We start from the raw sequence: 14,824 nt of genomic DNA on the forward strand, positions 1-14,824 counted from the left end.
AGTCCCAGCCTTTATATTCAGGTCATCTGCTTTCATCTTCATCAGTGCATTGTCCTTCTCATAGCCTGTCTTGAGTTCGCCTGTAAATTATTGTTCCGTCCTGCCTGCAACCCTGGGTACCTCCAGACAAAAATCACGACAGGTCAGAGATAAGGTTGGAGAAGTCAGCCGTGCTGATATGAATGATGACCCCACTAGACTCTCCATGACCTCCATGACCTATTAGAATGTAGCAAAATGACGCTCCTTCACTGTGAAGACAGTCATGATGCTGCTACTCTCAGTACTCACCAAATACATTTTCCTGCTATTTCTACATCCCCAAGACGTTCTCCTGCACACTCTATACATCAGCAACACATTGACATGATGATACGGATCGCACCGCAGTTTTACATTTAGCTATGCACTGGAAGATCACGCCATGTTGGCCCACTAGAATCTTATGCCCATCCTTCCTGTCCCTGTAGTTTCAGCCTTGCTGTAGAGCAAGAAACACAATTCAGCCTCATGATAGGCTGCAGCTGAAGCTGTTTTCTATGCAGGACCTCGACCACCAGCACCCTTCTTCCCACCTCGTCCAGTGGACTTGACCATGATGAGAAAAGATGGTTCTTGCTTTGTGTTCGAAAGGCAAATGTGTTATGGTTGGTTTCTCAGGGGTTGTAACCCAGTGTGAAAGGGGTCTTAATAAGGAGTGTATTTGTGGTCTGACCTTGAGTTTTAAACAGAGGAGGATAACCTATTTTTAGTTATTGTATACACTATTCAGACAACGTTTTTGCAAAAATTGAAGGTCTCATTTCTGATTAAAGCAAAAGCTTTTTAGTTGCCTAGCAACATTTGATCCTTTTACGCCACAAATGCCCATATAAAATCTGCTTGTGTCAGTTTTTTTTTCTTTATCAGTCTGACATTTGTAAATGAGAGTGTGATAATCACCAACCAGATATCTGAGAAAAATAATTCTTTGTACCCATCCCCCTATATAACCTTTCACACAAACATGAAGGCCATGGACTGATGCACTGCTGTTCTTGCAAAAAAACACAATGCATTCTGCTGATATAGGTGTAATGATGTTTACTCAAACTGTGACACTGAGATGCTTCACACTTGCTTGTCATCAGTGGTTTTTCAGAGGCTGCCCACATGTCTGGGCATCATGTGAGAAATGTGGGTAGTGGTAACTGCATGCTCTGTACAGCCACAACACACAAAACGCACAATTGGCATGTCCTGTGATTATCAGTGACAACAAAAATCTGGCAATGACTATCAAATACTGCTTCATGTTAAACAGTTTTTCTCTTTATCTATTCCAGCACTAACTAAATAATCTGCTTTATCACGAAAACTAAGAATTTTAAGATGTATTTTTAATTTTTTTTATCTTTGATTCATTGATATTTTTTATGAAATTTTAATATAGCCAAAACAGATATGCTGATAATTTCCTTTTAACTGATAGCTCATGTCAATAGAGATGAATGATATGATGATCAGTTCAGATTTTGCAGTGAAAGAAATTGATAGTCTTGGGTTTTACATATCAAGATATGTAAGATATGATACGGCTGTATGTCAAGATATGGTATAAAGAGCGTCATGGCATACAAAAAGAGGGATGCTGATTGCTTCCAACATCCATCACTCCCTGATGCTCTGAACAAATTATATGCTCGTTTTGAGTTATCTAACTCTTCCTACAGCACTAAGTTCATGTTCCCCCCAGGTGAGCTGCCTTTCATGGTGTCTGAGGTGGACGTGATGAGGAAATTTCAGGGGATTAATCCTCGGAAGACAGCTGGCCCAGATGACATCCCTGGGTGGGTTTTGAGAGAATGTGTCCAGGGACTCACTGGAGTGTTTACAGGTAGTTTTATCATCACTTTGTCCCAAGCTGTGGTGCCTGCATGTTTCAAAAGGTCCACTATCATTCCCGTGCCTAAGAGTTCAGCTGTGAAAAACATAAATGACTATCAGCCAGTGGCTCTCACCCCAATTGTCACAAAGTGTTTTGAAAGGAAGGTTTTGGTCTACATCAAGGACTCAGTTGACATCACTGTGGACCCCCAGCAGTGTGCGTACAAGAAGAACCAGTGTCTAATGCAACATCAGATGTCATCCTCTCTGCCTTCACACACCTGGAGGGCCAGTACTCGTATGTCAGACTGCTTTTTTCTGGATTTCACTACTGCTTTTAACAGGATCATATTAAAAACACTTGTTAACAAACTGCTGATTGTAATAATTTTAGAATTATAAAGACCAGATCATTTTTTAATTATATCTTAATATGTAAAACCCTAGAACTGATCAAGAGTGGACTGCATTCCTCTTATAATACTATAATGTTTCTACCCTCATCATGATGGCTCAAGTTAGTCACTCTTAAAATGAAAAAAATAAATTAACATATAAGTATATAGATATTATATAATAAAATATTATATTTAATTTTACATATATACCTGGATAATTCAGAGAATTATCCACCGCCAAAAAGATTTTGACCCCATGTTGATAGGAGTTCATCTTAAGGCAATTGTCAAATGATATCAATGATAATGTCTTTTTTTCCTTAAGGTGCCAAATTTAAAGCTGCTTTTGTGATTTCTTCACGAATACCTAAAAACATTTTATTGGATTTCTTTAACTTTGTTTCCTTTCTGTAATCTACACTAATTTATAGCATGGTTCTGAAACTAGTCTAAATTTTATTCACTGTCAGGCAAAATTCAACTGAAAGTTTTGTTTAACATTATCTGGTATCTAAGCACCTGAAGCCTGGCCTCCTGTTAGTGCAAAGCACAAGAACTAAGGGAGGTGGATTTCAGTTTTATGTGGATAAAGGTTGGTGTAAAAATGTCACACTGCTGTCAAGATCCCACACTCATCTAGCTGAGTATCTGTTTATAATCTGCAAACCATTTTATTTACCCAGAAAATGTTCTGGATTTATCCTTGCTGAAGTTTATGTGCTACCCAACGCATGTGCAAGTGATGCAATAAAACTGCTATCTGATCAGATAAGAACAAACAAACTGACTGCTCGGACACATTGTTCTTTATCATGGGAGACTTTACCAATGAACACCTGACAACAGAAATGTAACCTGTGCAAAAGGGGAAAGAATGTGTTTGACCGCTGTTACCCCACGATTAAAGATGCTAACCATAACGTCAGACAAGCAGCTTTCAGACTTTCTGATCAGAACCCTGTCCACCTCATCCCAGCCAACAAGCAAAAACCCAGAACCAACAAAGCTGTTACCACAGCACTGAAGAAGTGGGCCCAAAGAAACACAGGGAAACCTCAGAGACTGTAGCAATACATAACACAAACCTGTAGGTACCATGTGTGTACCTGGGACTTACCGGGTACTGGGCTGTACTATGGAGTGATCTGTTACCCTCTACTAAGTACCTGGTACTTACAGGGTATGTATCTGGTACCTTTGGAGTACCTACAGGGACTGAGCTGTATTAGGAAGTGGCTTGTTACCCTCTCCTTACAGGGGATGCACTTGGTACTTACAGGATATGTGCCTGGTACCTGCAGAGGTACTCACAAGGTACCTATGGGGACCAAGATGTATTATGAAGTAACTTATTAGCCTGTACTTAAAGGGTACCTATAGCTGGTAAGTACCAGCATACCCAGTAGGTACTAGGCTGTATTATGTGTTGCTACTAAAGCAACAAATTGTGGTATTTTTAAAACAGTATCTGGATAAATACATTGACTCTGTGACATCGTGCATTGGTTTTTGTGAAAGTGTCTGTATGCTGACAGAAAGTCAGGTGATGCAAAAATGAAAACACATGATTTTCTGCTAAACTGATACAACTTTGTAGAAGGAAGGATGAGGCTCTTTGGTAGTGGGGACGAAGCTCTTGTAGGTGGAGAAAGAGATGAAAACCACACAGACAGAAGACTCCAACAAGTGACCGAAGAGTCAAACTGCTGCTAACAACCCAGCCCCGGCAGCCTGGAAAAGGCCTCGAGCAGATGATCAGCTGTAAGCTAAGAAAACCTCCATTACTTCCCAATTAATATTGACCTGAACAAGTTTTAATACAGATAGGAAAGCAACAGGGACATTGTTGTACGTTGCATCTCAAACCTAACTGCACTTTCTCCCACCAGGTCTTCTCCATCAGCCTTCATCACACAGTCGCAAGTAAAGGAAAAAAGTTTTAAAACGCACAAGCACAACAAATATTTATAAATGAAACCCCTTTTTTTGCATTTTAATACTTCTAGAAGCCATAGAAACAAGGCTACTATCCACTTTATCAACACCTGTAGTTAAACATTAACTAAGAGTTAGTTTAATCTGCATTTCATTGTTAGATTATTATAGTTTGTTCAATTATTGAGGAGTTAATTTCTATCCTCTGTGTTCAGAGCAGAAGAAAAGCAGATGAAACTAAAATAAATTAGTCATTAAGACCCACACCACCCCTAACCTGTCAACCTTTAGAACCAAACTGAAGCAAGCTTGAGGGGAAGGTCAGTAGACATTGTGGAGTATTCCTTGCGGCAGGTGTGCAAAAAGATATTTACCTGTTAAGGTTTAATTATATGGACAGAGGATTCCATCTCTAACCAAGACAGGCCACTCAACTGTCTTGGGGCTTAGATAAGATAAACCAGCTAACCTAGATGTCACTAATCTCTGAGACGAGAGGATCACCTTCTTTACGTCTGCCCAAACACACACGTACACACAACTCCGAGGCCGTATATATGATCAGCTGCGCCCTGCGTCTCCTCCCTGCCATCTTTTTTCCTCTCTATCCCGACTCCCTTCGCCCCCGGCCCACCTATGACCTCATGGAGCATCCGTGACGGTTTCAGCTGTTCCAGCATCACAGTTCCTTCCTAGACCTCCTGTTAGCTGAGGTAGAGTTGCACAGCAGGCGCTGCATCATCAGACGTTAACAGCAATAGAAATCAGAGACAAATCACTCCCATTGAGCTGCTGCTGTTGCTCTTTTTCCACCTTTCTGAGCGTCAAATGTGCAAGTTATCGCCTACTACCACGAAAGGCGTGCGAGCATATAATCGCCAGCGTCTGTCTGTGCATGGGTTCATCTTCTCTGTCTTGTCTGTCAGCAAAATACCTCATGAACCACTGGACGGATTTACATGAAACTCCCAGAAAGTAATCGTTACATGCGCATCTACAGCTGATTTAATTTGGGAGTCAATCTGATTCAAGATGGCCGCCGCAGCAAATTGAACTTAGCAGTCACAAAAATGGCTCTAACTCAGTCAGCTTTAGAGATATTGAGTTCATATTTGTTGTGTTTGTAGCTCAGACACATTCCCCAAGTGCTAACAGATCACGCAGCATCTTTGTCATCACCAGCAGCGGGTGATATGCTTTCAAGAAATGCTACTTTTTAATTCTCTTTTTCTTTTCTAAATGTTTTTAAGTGACGCCTTATTTTTAAAGTGGAGGTACCTTTCTCCTTTAGTAAATTGTCACTCAAAACAGCAGGAAAACAGAAAATGTTAAGGAGTGTGTTGTTAATCTTTTCTGTTTTTTTTTTCAAGCCTAATATTTTTATTTTACGCAAAGGACAGTTGATGGTGTTCTCATGCTGTCTCCTCAGTAATATCCCAAACACTTTTAGCACGTTTTCAGAGACCAAGCCTCATATTCCGAATCAAAGCAGCATGTTAGCTCGGCCACATGTCCTCACCAGCGGACTGGGCTTGAATCTGAACGGAGCGGACGATGGTGAAAGCATCCCCTTTTAATAACTCCCATGTATTCCATAAAAACTTTCAACTGGAAAAATTCTTCACTGAAAAGGGGACAGGAGGAGAGGAGAAAAATCCCAGGAAGCCCGTCGGTCTTTGTTCTATGTAGTGGAAAAGTCATCAGCGAGCAGATGAGCACTTAGACGACCTGGAGGGATAAGAAACCGGACGATGAATGACAGCGAAGTGGCTGTGCTTTCATGTGAAGGTAAACAGGTAATTATAAAGACCATAAATGGCACAGACTGAGTGGGTTTACTCTGATTTACTGTAGCTATGTCAGCTAGCTACTGTGGTGAGACTCTTCCACTGCTTTAAATAAGGGTTCTCCCTAAATTAAAAGGGCAATTTTATTTGATGCTGCATCTTAAATTAAGGACCAGAGATTTAGGATTATTGGTGCCTGTGCATCGGTGTGACTTCTTAGGGAGAAAACCACAAATGAAAATAGTCCTCAGCAGAGGATTAAGTGCAGCCATGGTTGAAATTAAGACTGAGTCTTGCAGAACTGACAACACCCAAGAGCTTTGACAAGAAACAACGAAACGTTTAAGGTGGCTTCTAGATAAAAACCTGAGCAGACCACATCCAGCCCATTTACCTGTCCCCAGGCAGCCCGCCTGAGGACAATGGAAAAATCAGGAAATCAGAAATAAAGATTCAATCACTGCGAGTACAAATCCAAAAACTTAGCATTTATTTTTCAGTGCTTGTATATTGAAGTCAAGTTCTGTGATGTTTTATTGACACAAAATAAAATGGACAAGGTGTCTTTACCTCTTTCTAAGGTTCAAAATTGAAGTCAGAAATATTCAGTCTGCATGTAGTAATGTTGGAGCCACAGTCTGTGCACTCAGGATGTGTGGCTGATCCCTGCCACACACACACACACACACACACACACACACACACACACACACACACACATAATAAGTGTGTTTTCAGACAGCAAATAACTGATTGCATCTAAACATATTAGAAACAATAATATTTGAACTCATTTATTTTCATGGACTTAAACTGATACCACACCTGGCCTTTGGGCGGTGTTCAGGCTGTTTCAGCTTCAACTTCTGAGTCACGTTCCTGTGTCTAGCTGTGTGAATGCTGCTTGTACTCCCACAAAATTTTTCCTGTTTCTTTTTATTCTTTGTCTTCCGTACCAAAATATTTAACTTCATTTACAAAGATTTTGGCTAGCCATTTGCTACTTTTAAGCAGTTTTTTACTGATTTTAGCATTTAGCTAGCATTTTGTTACTATCAGCTTTTTGCTAGTCTTTTTGCTACTTATAGCTAGGGTTACTCTTTTTAGTTCACACTTTTCTACTTTTAACTTTCACATTAAATTTTGTTAATTTTAAGCTCGCATTTTGCTACTTTTAGCTTTATCCTAGCACTTTTAGCTTTTAGCTGACATTTTTCAACTTTTAGATAGTTTTGCTACTTTTAAGCCAGCTTGTTTGTGCCTTTAAGCTACCATTCTGCGTCTTTTTGTGTTTTTTGCCAGCATTTTGCTACTTTCACCTTTTAGCAAGTGTTTTGTCGCTTTTGTCACTTCGTTACTTTAAGCTAGCGTTTAGGTGTGTTTAACTTTTAGCTAGTATTCTTCTAAGCATTGATTTATCAAAGTCAGTGGTAAAGCAGTGGGCTGAGTTTGTGGGCAACAAATTGCTGTTTTAAGCAACTTGAAAGAGCAAAAACTGATTTTAGCCAGTTTGTTTAGTCCTTCACAACAGCCCTAGTTCCTTATGTGGCTTTTTGGGGAAATTAATTGCCCACTTTTGTTCTACATTGTCGGGATTTGGGTTTTTGTTTCCGTTGGTGTTATTTATTTTATTCTGTTATCTTGTTAGTTTTGGTTGGAGTTCCTTCTGCTTCGTGTGTCTGTGTTTGTTTCCTGTCACCACTCATGCTTCCTCAGTCATTCATTTATCTGTTTACTTGCCACGCCCATCTCCACCTGTCAGCTATTATTATCATTCACCTGTTCCCACTTACCTCATCATCCTCTGTGCTTTTATACCTTGTCAATTCCCTCATCACGCTGTCGGATCATTGTTTTTTTCCATGCTAGTCCTGTGTACTCCCGTGTCTCTGGTTTTGGTTTGGTTCTTGTTCTGCTGCCCCGTCAGCTTTTTGTTTTTGTTCAAATAAATCAGTTTTTCTTTAGTTCTGCATTATGAGTCTGCTTTCTGGGTTCGCCTCCATCTCCGTCGAGCATGACATACATAAAGTAGGTGATGTTGCACAGAATAGTTTAGATCTTAAGAAAATAGGGTTAGGTTGAATAAGCATGAACAATTAATATCTTACCTGTTGTAGATATCTCCTTTAACAACTTCACTTGGGAGAAACAATTCTGAGGGGATTGATGAGCTAAAGGTTAGTAGCCTACAGTCCTGTAGGATTTAAACTCTATTTCTCCAAACTGAAGTCATTCAAAGAGCTATCTGCAACAGGTAAGATAGTAATTCTTTTTACATTTCCACATAACTCCATTTGAAACTCGACCAAATATATTTTTAGGTTACGACTCTTCTAAATTTCACTTGTAGGCAAAAAAAAGAACTTTTTTTAAAATAAAAAATACATTTTTAAGAGAAGTAGTAGTGAACCTAAACCAAGGCTTCCTGTACAAAAGATACTGTGTTCAGCTAAGGAGTGCAGTGAAACCAGACATCATTTTCTAGATTTTTCCACAAAGTAACATTACTGTTACTGTCGTACTTTGATCAGTGTAGCTTAAAAATTTGGTTGAACCTGTTATTTTGATACTGGAGTTTTTTAACAGTAGTTATTTTGTGGTTTAGTTGAAAATAAAATTAAAAACTTGTACAATTTAAAAAATAAAAATTTTAAAGCCGTTGTGATTAAAAGTATTTTTTTCCACTACAGAAATAATGGACGGCGAAAAATTGTTGCAGTATAAAATAAAAGGTGGGGAGAACGTGTTTGGGAAAGAATCCTTTCTCTTTTTTTCTCTAAATGCCTGAAAAAAGTGCTTGAAACCAGCCGTCCTCTTTGTTGTACCGCATTCCTGCTTCGGGGCTGTTGTGGTGGGCCTTTTAAAGGATGGGTTCGCATTTTTTTTTTGGTTTTGTTTTTTTGTTTTTTTTAACCGTGTTGAAAAACGATGCTCACATGCCAGCGTGAACACAGTGACCAGCACTGGCAGCAGAATCCATTCCTTCACTTTAAAGAAGTTCAATCCTAAAGCCGTACGGGAGAAAATGCGAGGGTGTAAAATAAAAGCCAGAGGCCGTCTTGAGTGAAAACGTGCTTCCAAACTTCACCTGATTATAACGCTGCAGGACTTCAGAGGAGTTAGTGGCGTTCAGCCAACGTCAAAGCATTCCTTTTTCCACTTGTTAAAGGCAAACTTGAAACACGTGAACGTATTGTTTTGGCACATTGCTCAGGGATGGAAAAGGCCAGAAAGAACAGGCCACAGAAGACAAACGTTGTTGTGCACGGCAGCTGAACCTGGATCTGTCAATCACGCCTGTAACGGCTTGGATTAATGAGCGGTAAAGGAGCTTATGTGCAACAATGTCCTTATCATGTCTGCTATACATAGGTCTCTGCCACAGAGTGAGTCTCACACTCGTTGTTGTCTTCTCCATATCACTTTGCATCTAGGACAGTTTTTGTCCCCCAACCTGTGTGACGGCCAGCTCCATCTATTGTGGTGAGTTTTGTTTTGGACGGGGAACCTGCCGAACTAGGCACACGGCGGGCCTTAGGGCTCATCACAACTGAATTGCAGTTGGTGTGTGGAGGCAAAGAGGCCTTGTGAAAGAGAATCTGATGAGCAGGCGAATATATTCACTGTACAAAAATGTTAATGTCTCGTTTTTTTTATTAAGCTGTCAGCCTTTCACATGCAACAATGGCTCTTTCTGGCTGCGGCCGCCCAGTTCTGAGTCGCCTTTTGGTTGGACCTTCTGGGCCACAGGGTGACTATGCAGAAAAATGCATCTAAAACCCACCTTCTGGCTCACACCATTAAACTCCATTTTATGTAAAAAGAAACATATATACTGTGCATTTTCTACACAAACCAAACTAATTAAGACTCAGAAAACATAAATAACACGAGACTTTTTGAATCTGTTTTTCAAACAAAAACCAAAAAAACACTTTTTATTGGAGAAAACATCTTTAACCTTTTTTGACCCATTGGACACGTAACATAATATAGCAAAAAAAAAAAAAAAGCTATTGAGAACATATCCTCTTAAGCCCGATCACAGACTCAAAAGCACCGCAACGTCTGCAGTGCGTGACACATTTATAAAACAAGAAAAGAACAATCATAAAAAATATACATACGTGACAAGGATCGTTTGCAAAGTGTGATTCATAAAAGCCTGTGTGAACAGAAACACAAAGTCAAGACAAAGCAGTAACCCACGATCTCTAACTGATAGGCACGATCACTACGTGACAGGCGGACTGCAGCGAGCGAGTCAGCTGTTGGGACTTCACCGAGTACAAATTGACACACGTTGCTTTTACAATCCATCAACATGGGCGGCCATTCAGAGGAGACAGACGATCGGAGCGCTGATAATCACAAACATGACAAACAGAAGTGTGTTTCGACAGTTGACGCCCAGAATAACTTGATTCACGGGATCAAATCTGCAACCTTATGCTTAAAAAAAAGAAAAAAACAAGTCACCATTTTCTTTTCATACCTGCCTTTTGGAGGGGAGGGGAAAGCTGCATTATAGTGTTTAAGCTGTAATGTGTAATCATTTATCTATAAATATATATGTATGTACATACAGTTCTTCAGAATGAAGGTGGAATAAATCCTGAAAAAAAGAAAACAAAACAAAAATAAGCACCAATAAAGCCACTGCACTAAATAAACACGAGTTGCAGCTTGAAATCTCCTGCGGCTGGTGTGTCTGTGTGGTTTTCACAATTTGTATCAACATTCAGGTTTAAACAAACGCCGATAAGAGACCATTGTAGTCTTTCCAAAGAGGTACAAGCTACTGCAAGTTGTAATACGACCTCAGCAGAGACGTCCTCTGAAGTAAGGCATGTTAGCTGTGGAGAGATAAACCCCATCACCAGCTGCACCCATCTCTCCAGACTGATCGCTCTCCCCCTCTGGCTTGTAACCACTTTCCTTTCTCTCCCTTTTGCTTTCTTTGCCTCCGTCACTCTTTCCCCCTCCGTCCTCTTTGTCAGTGCAGCTCGCACGTCCAGCTAACGTAACCTAACGAAGTCCCGAAGCGCTTTGGCACTGTGTTTCTCCGAACCGTGACCCTGCAAGCCAGTCCCCGGTTTAAGTTCAAGCTCTTTCGGCAGCAGCTGAGGAATTCCCTGCAAGGGTGTTACAGCAAATAGCATCTCATCCTCCGAGGTGTCTCTGCAAATGCCCCGCTTTTTTTTTTTTTTTTTTTTTTGCAGGACGGTGCACATATGGATCTGTAGGGCCCTGCCTCGTGTCTGCTTTCCTTGGATGAGAAAAAAAAGAGAAGCACCGCTGTACAAAATATACAGGAGTTGAAGTTTGTTTTTTTTGTTGTTGTTTTTGTTGCTGATTATCTGAAAAAAATCTCCTCCACCCTTAATCTACAACTGCTACAACAGTCTATCAAAATAGGACATCCAAATAGGAAAAAGGAGAAATTTCTTGAGTTTCCAAATATTCACAAGACAAATATAAATATAGCAAAAAAAAATTGCACACGTTGCTGCTACGTTAACAAAAGGTGGACACCAATGCCCGGTGCGGTCTCTCATCCTAATGCTAACCGTGCATGGTTTCACCCATACATTCACAAATTTAAGGGGGGGGGTCGCCACCGTTTGGTGTGGGTGTGGGGGAGGGGGGTTGACATGGCCTGTTCACTGTTTTCTCTGCCCGTCAGAAGGCAGGAGGCACTTTATAAACTCTCACAACCTCACATATTCAAACAGATGTTAAAAAAGCTTCATATTCTGCTTTTTTTTCTTTTTCTTTTGTTTGGGAGCTTTGTTTCCTCCCATCAAAGTTGAGTTTTAATGTAAGAAGAAGAAGAAAAAAAAATCTTTGGTCTGTAAACAATCAGAGTGCAAGGCGGAGAAGCCGAGTTGTTACCCAAATTAGTTTAATGGCAACTCGCCTCAGTTCAGCTGATGTCAGGCAGAATCCAGGGCGCTCGTTCAGGAGCTCTGCACATACCTCTTATTTTATCCAGAATGTGTGTGTGTGTGTGTGTGCACTGAGCTGCACATCCATAAAAGCTGTGCTCAGAGTAGCTGTCAGCCTAAGAACTCTGATGCAGCTGTTTGGTTTGCAGCGAAACCTGCTGCCTAATTAGTTTGTGACAGATTCGGTCAGTCTGGACGACAGTTCTGCTGCCCACATTCGCGGCCGACGCAAATCAGTCTTTCCCGAACCCCGTTGGCCCGTGGAGGACCGGGTGAGGCTGGTGTTCATAAAAAGAACAACAAACAAACAAAAAAAAAGTGTCATGCTCACATTAAAACTTGCCCTTAGAGTTAAGGCCAGCTGTTCTGGATGTATTCATACTCAATGTATGAACTGAAACAGAAGCTTTGATGCAAAACATTAAACGGAGGATTTCTTTTTCTGTCGGCTGCAACAAGTTGGAGGGCATGGCTTTTGTGCTCACTCCTGTTTAAAGAAATCAGACTCCTGCCTTTCTTCCTCTCTCAGAGGGTGACTCAGTTGCACGGCAGCCATGTGGAGTATGTGGGCTGTTGGCAGGCGAACATTGGCTGTACCTGTGCTATGCAGTAGTTACTGAAGTTGCCATCGGCCACATAGGGAGCAGGCTGGTAGTAACACGTAACATTAGCCACATTGGGAATAACATTCTGCTCAGCGAGGACGCGCACTGCCAGCATGGCTATGAGCCCTAAGGTCTGCCGCCTTTCATGTCCCATCAGGCACACAGTGCTCTCGTTCACCACTCCGTGGAGGGTCATCAGGTAGTCGTACTTGCGGTCCTCCAGGCCAACAAAGTGGTTTTGAAGGTAGGACTCCAGCTTGCGCTGCTGCTCGCCAATATCGGGGAAGTCGATGAAGAAGCGCGAGCACATGTAGCGCTGCAGGGACTTCATCTCGGACTCCGACGCAGGCTGGAAGCCCCTCACCAGCAGGTGACAGTACTTCAGGAGGCCCCCGCCTCGAATCTCCTCCGGGTTCCTGGTGCAGATGATCTTGTGGCGCAGGTGGTCCAGGGCCTGGCTGAAGTCCCCATACACGCTCTCGCCCACGATGGTGGGGTGGAAGGTCTCGGCCATGGGGTTCTCCGAGCACTCGTAGAACAGCAGCAGCGAGTCCAGCTTGATCTGGAAGGAGTCGACGCTGAACTCGAACTGGCGCCGAAGGGAATCCACGAACTTCAGCTCCACGTTCTTCCCTCGGTTGTTGGAGAGGGAGATGAGACTCCAGCGGTCTGAGTCGTTGCACACCTTCACCATCTTCTGCACGTAGGCTTCCTGTGTGGAAAGAAACAGAAATGGAAGGGGAAAAACCACATCAGCATTGTGTATATTAGAAACACTTTGCACATTTAGGTCTATTTGAAGAGCTGCAACAAGGCCTTTCATTTCTAATAATGTTTGCATGCTTTTGATGTAATCTTCTGATACTAATAGCCTATTAGAGGCAAGATACTATTGAGATCCTTATAAATTGGCTTGTGTCAATCCTCTTAATTACACAAAGGAACAAAAACACTTTCACTGTGACCTAAATGATCTAACTGTACTTTTAAGGTAAATCAAATTGGCCCAAATGCAACTAAACACCTGAAACAGAAAAACAAAACAGGAGCGTAAAACTTGCGTACGTACCTTCAACGTCAGCGGGGTTATTTTCTCCTTATTCACACAATCGGGTAGAAAATCCAAGAGGCAGTCCAAAACGATGTCCTTCACAGTCTGGAACTCGCTTTCCCCCTTCATGTCCGCGCAGAATATCAGGTCCAGGTCCTTGTAGCCCAGGCCGCTGTCCTCGTGCAGGACGTGGCTGGCCGCGGAGCCGTTCAACCGGACGTCCCGGACGTGGATCCGTTTCTCCTCCATCCGAGTCCGCACCGCCTCGACGATCTGCCGCGGCTGCATTTCCAGCGTGGGGAAGTTGCCGCGGCCGTGGATGGGGATGGTCTCCGTCAGGATGGAGTCCAGCCTCTGCACTTGTTCCCAGCTGAGGACGCTGACGCTGCTGCTGCTGCTGGTGGTGGTGGTGTCTGCGTCGGGCACACAGCTGGGGATGGAGCCGCTGTCCTTCTCTGACATGATGGGGCAAAAGTCCTCAGCGCTTTGGAGAGAAATACAAAAAAAGAAAAAAAAGTCGATTTCTCAATAGGAATCTTTATGCGTAATTACGCACGAAAGTCTGGATACAAAGGTGGCGGTATCTTCATCTGGATTAGGACTCTGGGGATTTGAAATGGTCCGCAGAGAGAGCCAACATCTAAAGTATAATAAAAATAAATAAAAATATAAAGGCTAAAAGGTGTCTGTAAGTGTTGCTGCAGTGCGCCTCGGCGTGCGCAATAAGCCTTTAATTCGCCCTCCAGCAGAGCAGGGCAGAGCAGAGGAGCCGCTGGAGAGCCAGAGACAAGAGTTCAGAGAGGATTTCAGGCAGTCGCCACAAACTAGAAGAACTCTAACTTTTTCACCCCCACGCCTTTCCTCTCCGCGCGCCTTTAAAACCTTCGCCCCGCAGCCGCCGTCAGTGCGTCTGTGCGCCGCTCATCACGGTCTTTGAAGGTCGGTGCTGATCCAGGAGGGGGGTTTTGCTTTTCCGGCTGTGACTCCATCGCCCAAAGGCACGCCTATGACTTCACGAATTTGCATGAAGAAGATTGGCGCGGTCCTCCACCGGGAGGTCAGCCCCGCAGACGACGAGCTTGCTGTGGATTCTTTACGCGCAGCTTTTTTTTATCCCGTCGGTTCCCTCGCTCCCACTAAGAAAAAAAACTCTTTAATAAATTTCTGCGTGCGCTCTTGATGCCTAGGACGGCTCAGTTGAGTAGTGTTTACCAAGCTCTCCCCCCCCCCCCCC

At 42.5% G+C, this 14,824-nt stretch overlaps 1 protein-coding gene across 1 annotated transcript; it reads right to left on the reverse strand.

Moving 5' to 3' along the window:
* Positions 1-11,168: 11,168 nt before the first annotated feature.
* tent5aa (terminal nucleotidyltransferase 5Aa) lies at positions 11,169-14,812 on the reverse strand. The gene is made up of 2 exons (XM_017413269.3): positions 13,609-14,812; positions 11,169-13,251 (listed from the first exon to the last, which is right to left on the reverse strand). The coding sequence occupies exons 1-2, from the start codon at positions 14,050-14,052 to the stop codon at positions 12,472-12,474; spliced, it is 1,224 nt and encodes a 407-aa protein (XP_017268758.1). The 5' UTR covers positions 14,053-14,812; the 3' UTR covers positions 11,169-12,471.
* Between the last annotated feature and the right edge of the window lie 12 nt (positions 14,813-14,824).

The sequence above is a fragment of the Kryptolebias marmoratus genome, linkage group LG16 (genome assembly GCF_001649575.2).
Source record: "Kryptolebias marmoratus isolate JLee-2015 linkage group LG16, ASM164957v2, whole genome shotgun sequence".
Classification (NCBI taxonomy): domain Eukaryota; kingdom Metazoa; phylum Chordata; class Actinopteri; order Cyprinodontiformes; family Rivulidae; genus Kryptolebias; species Kryptolebias marmoratus.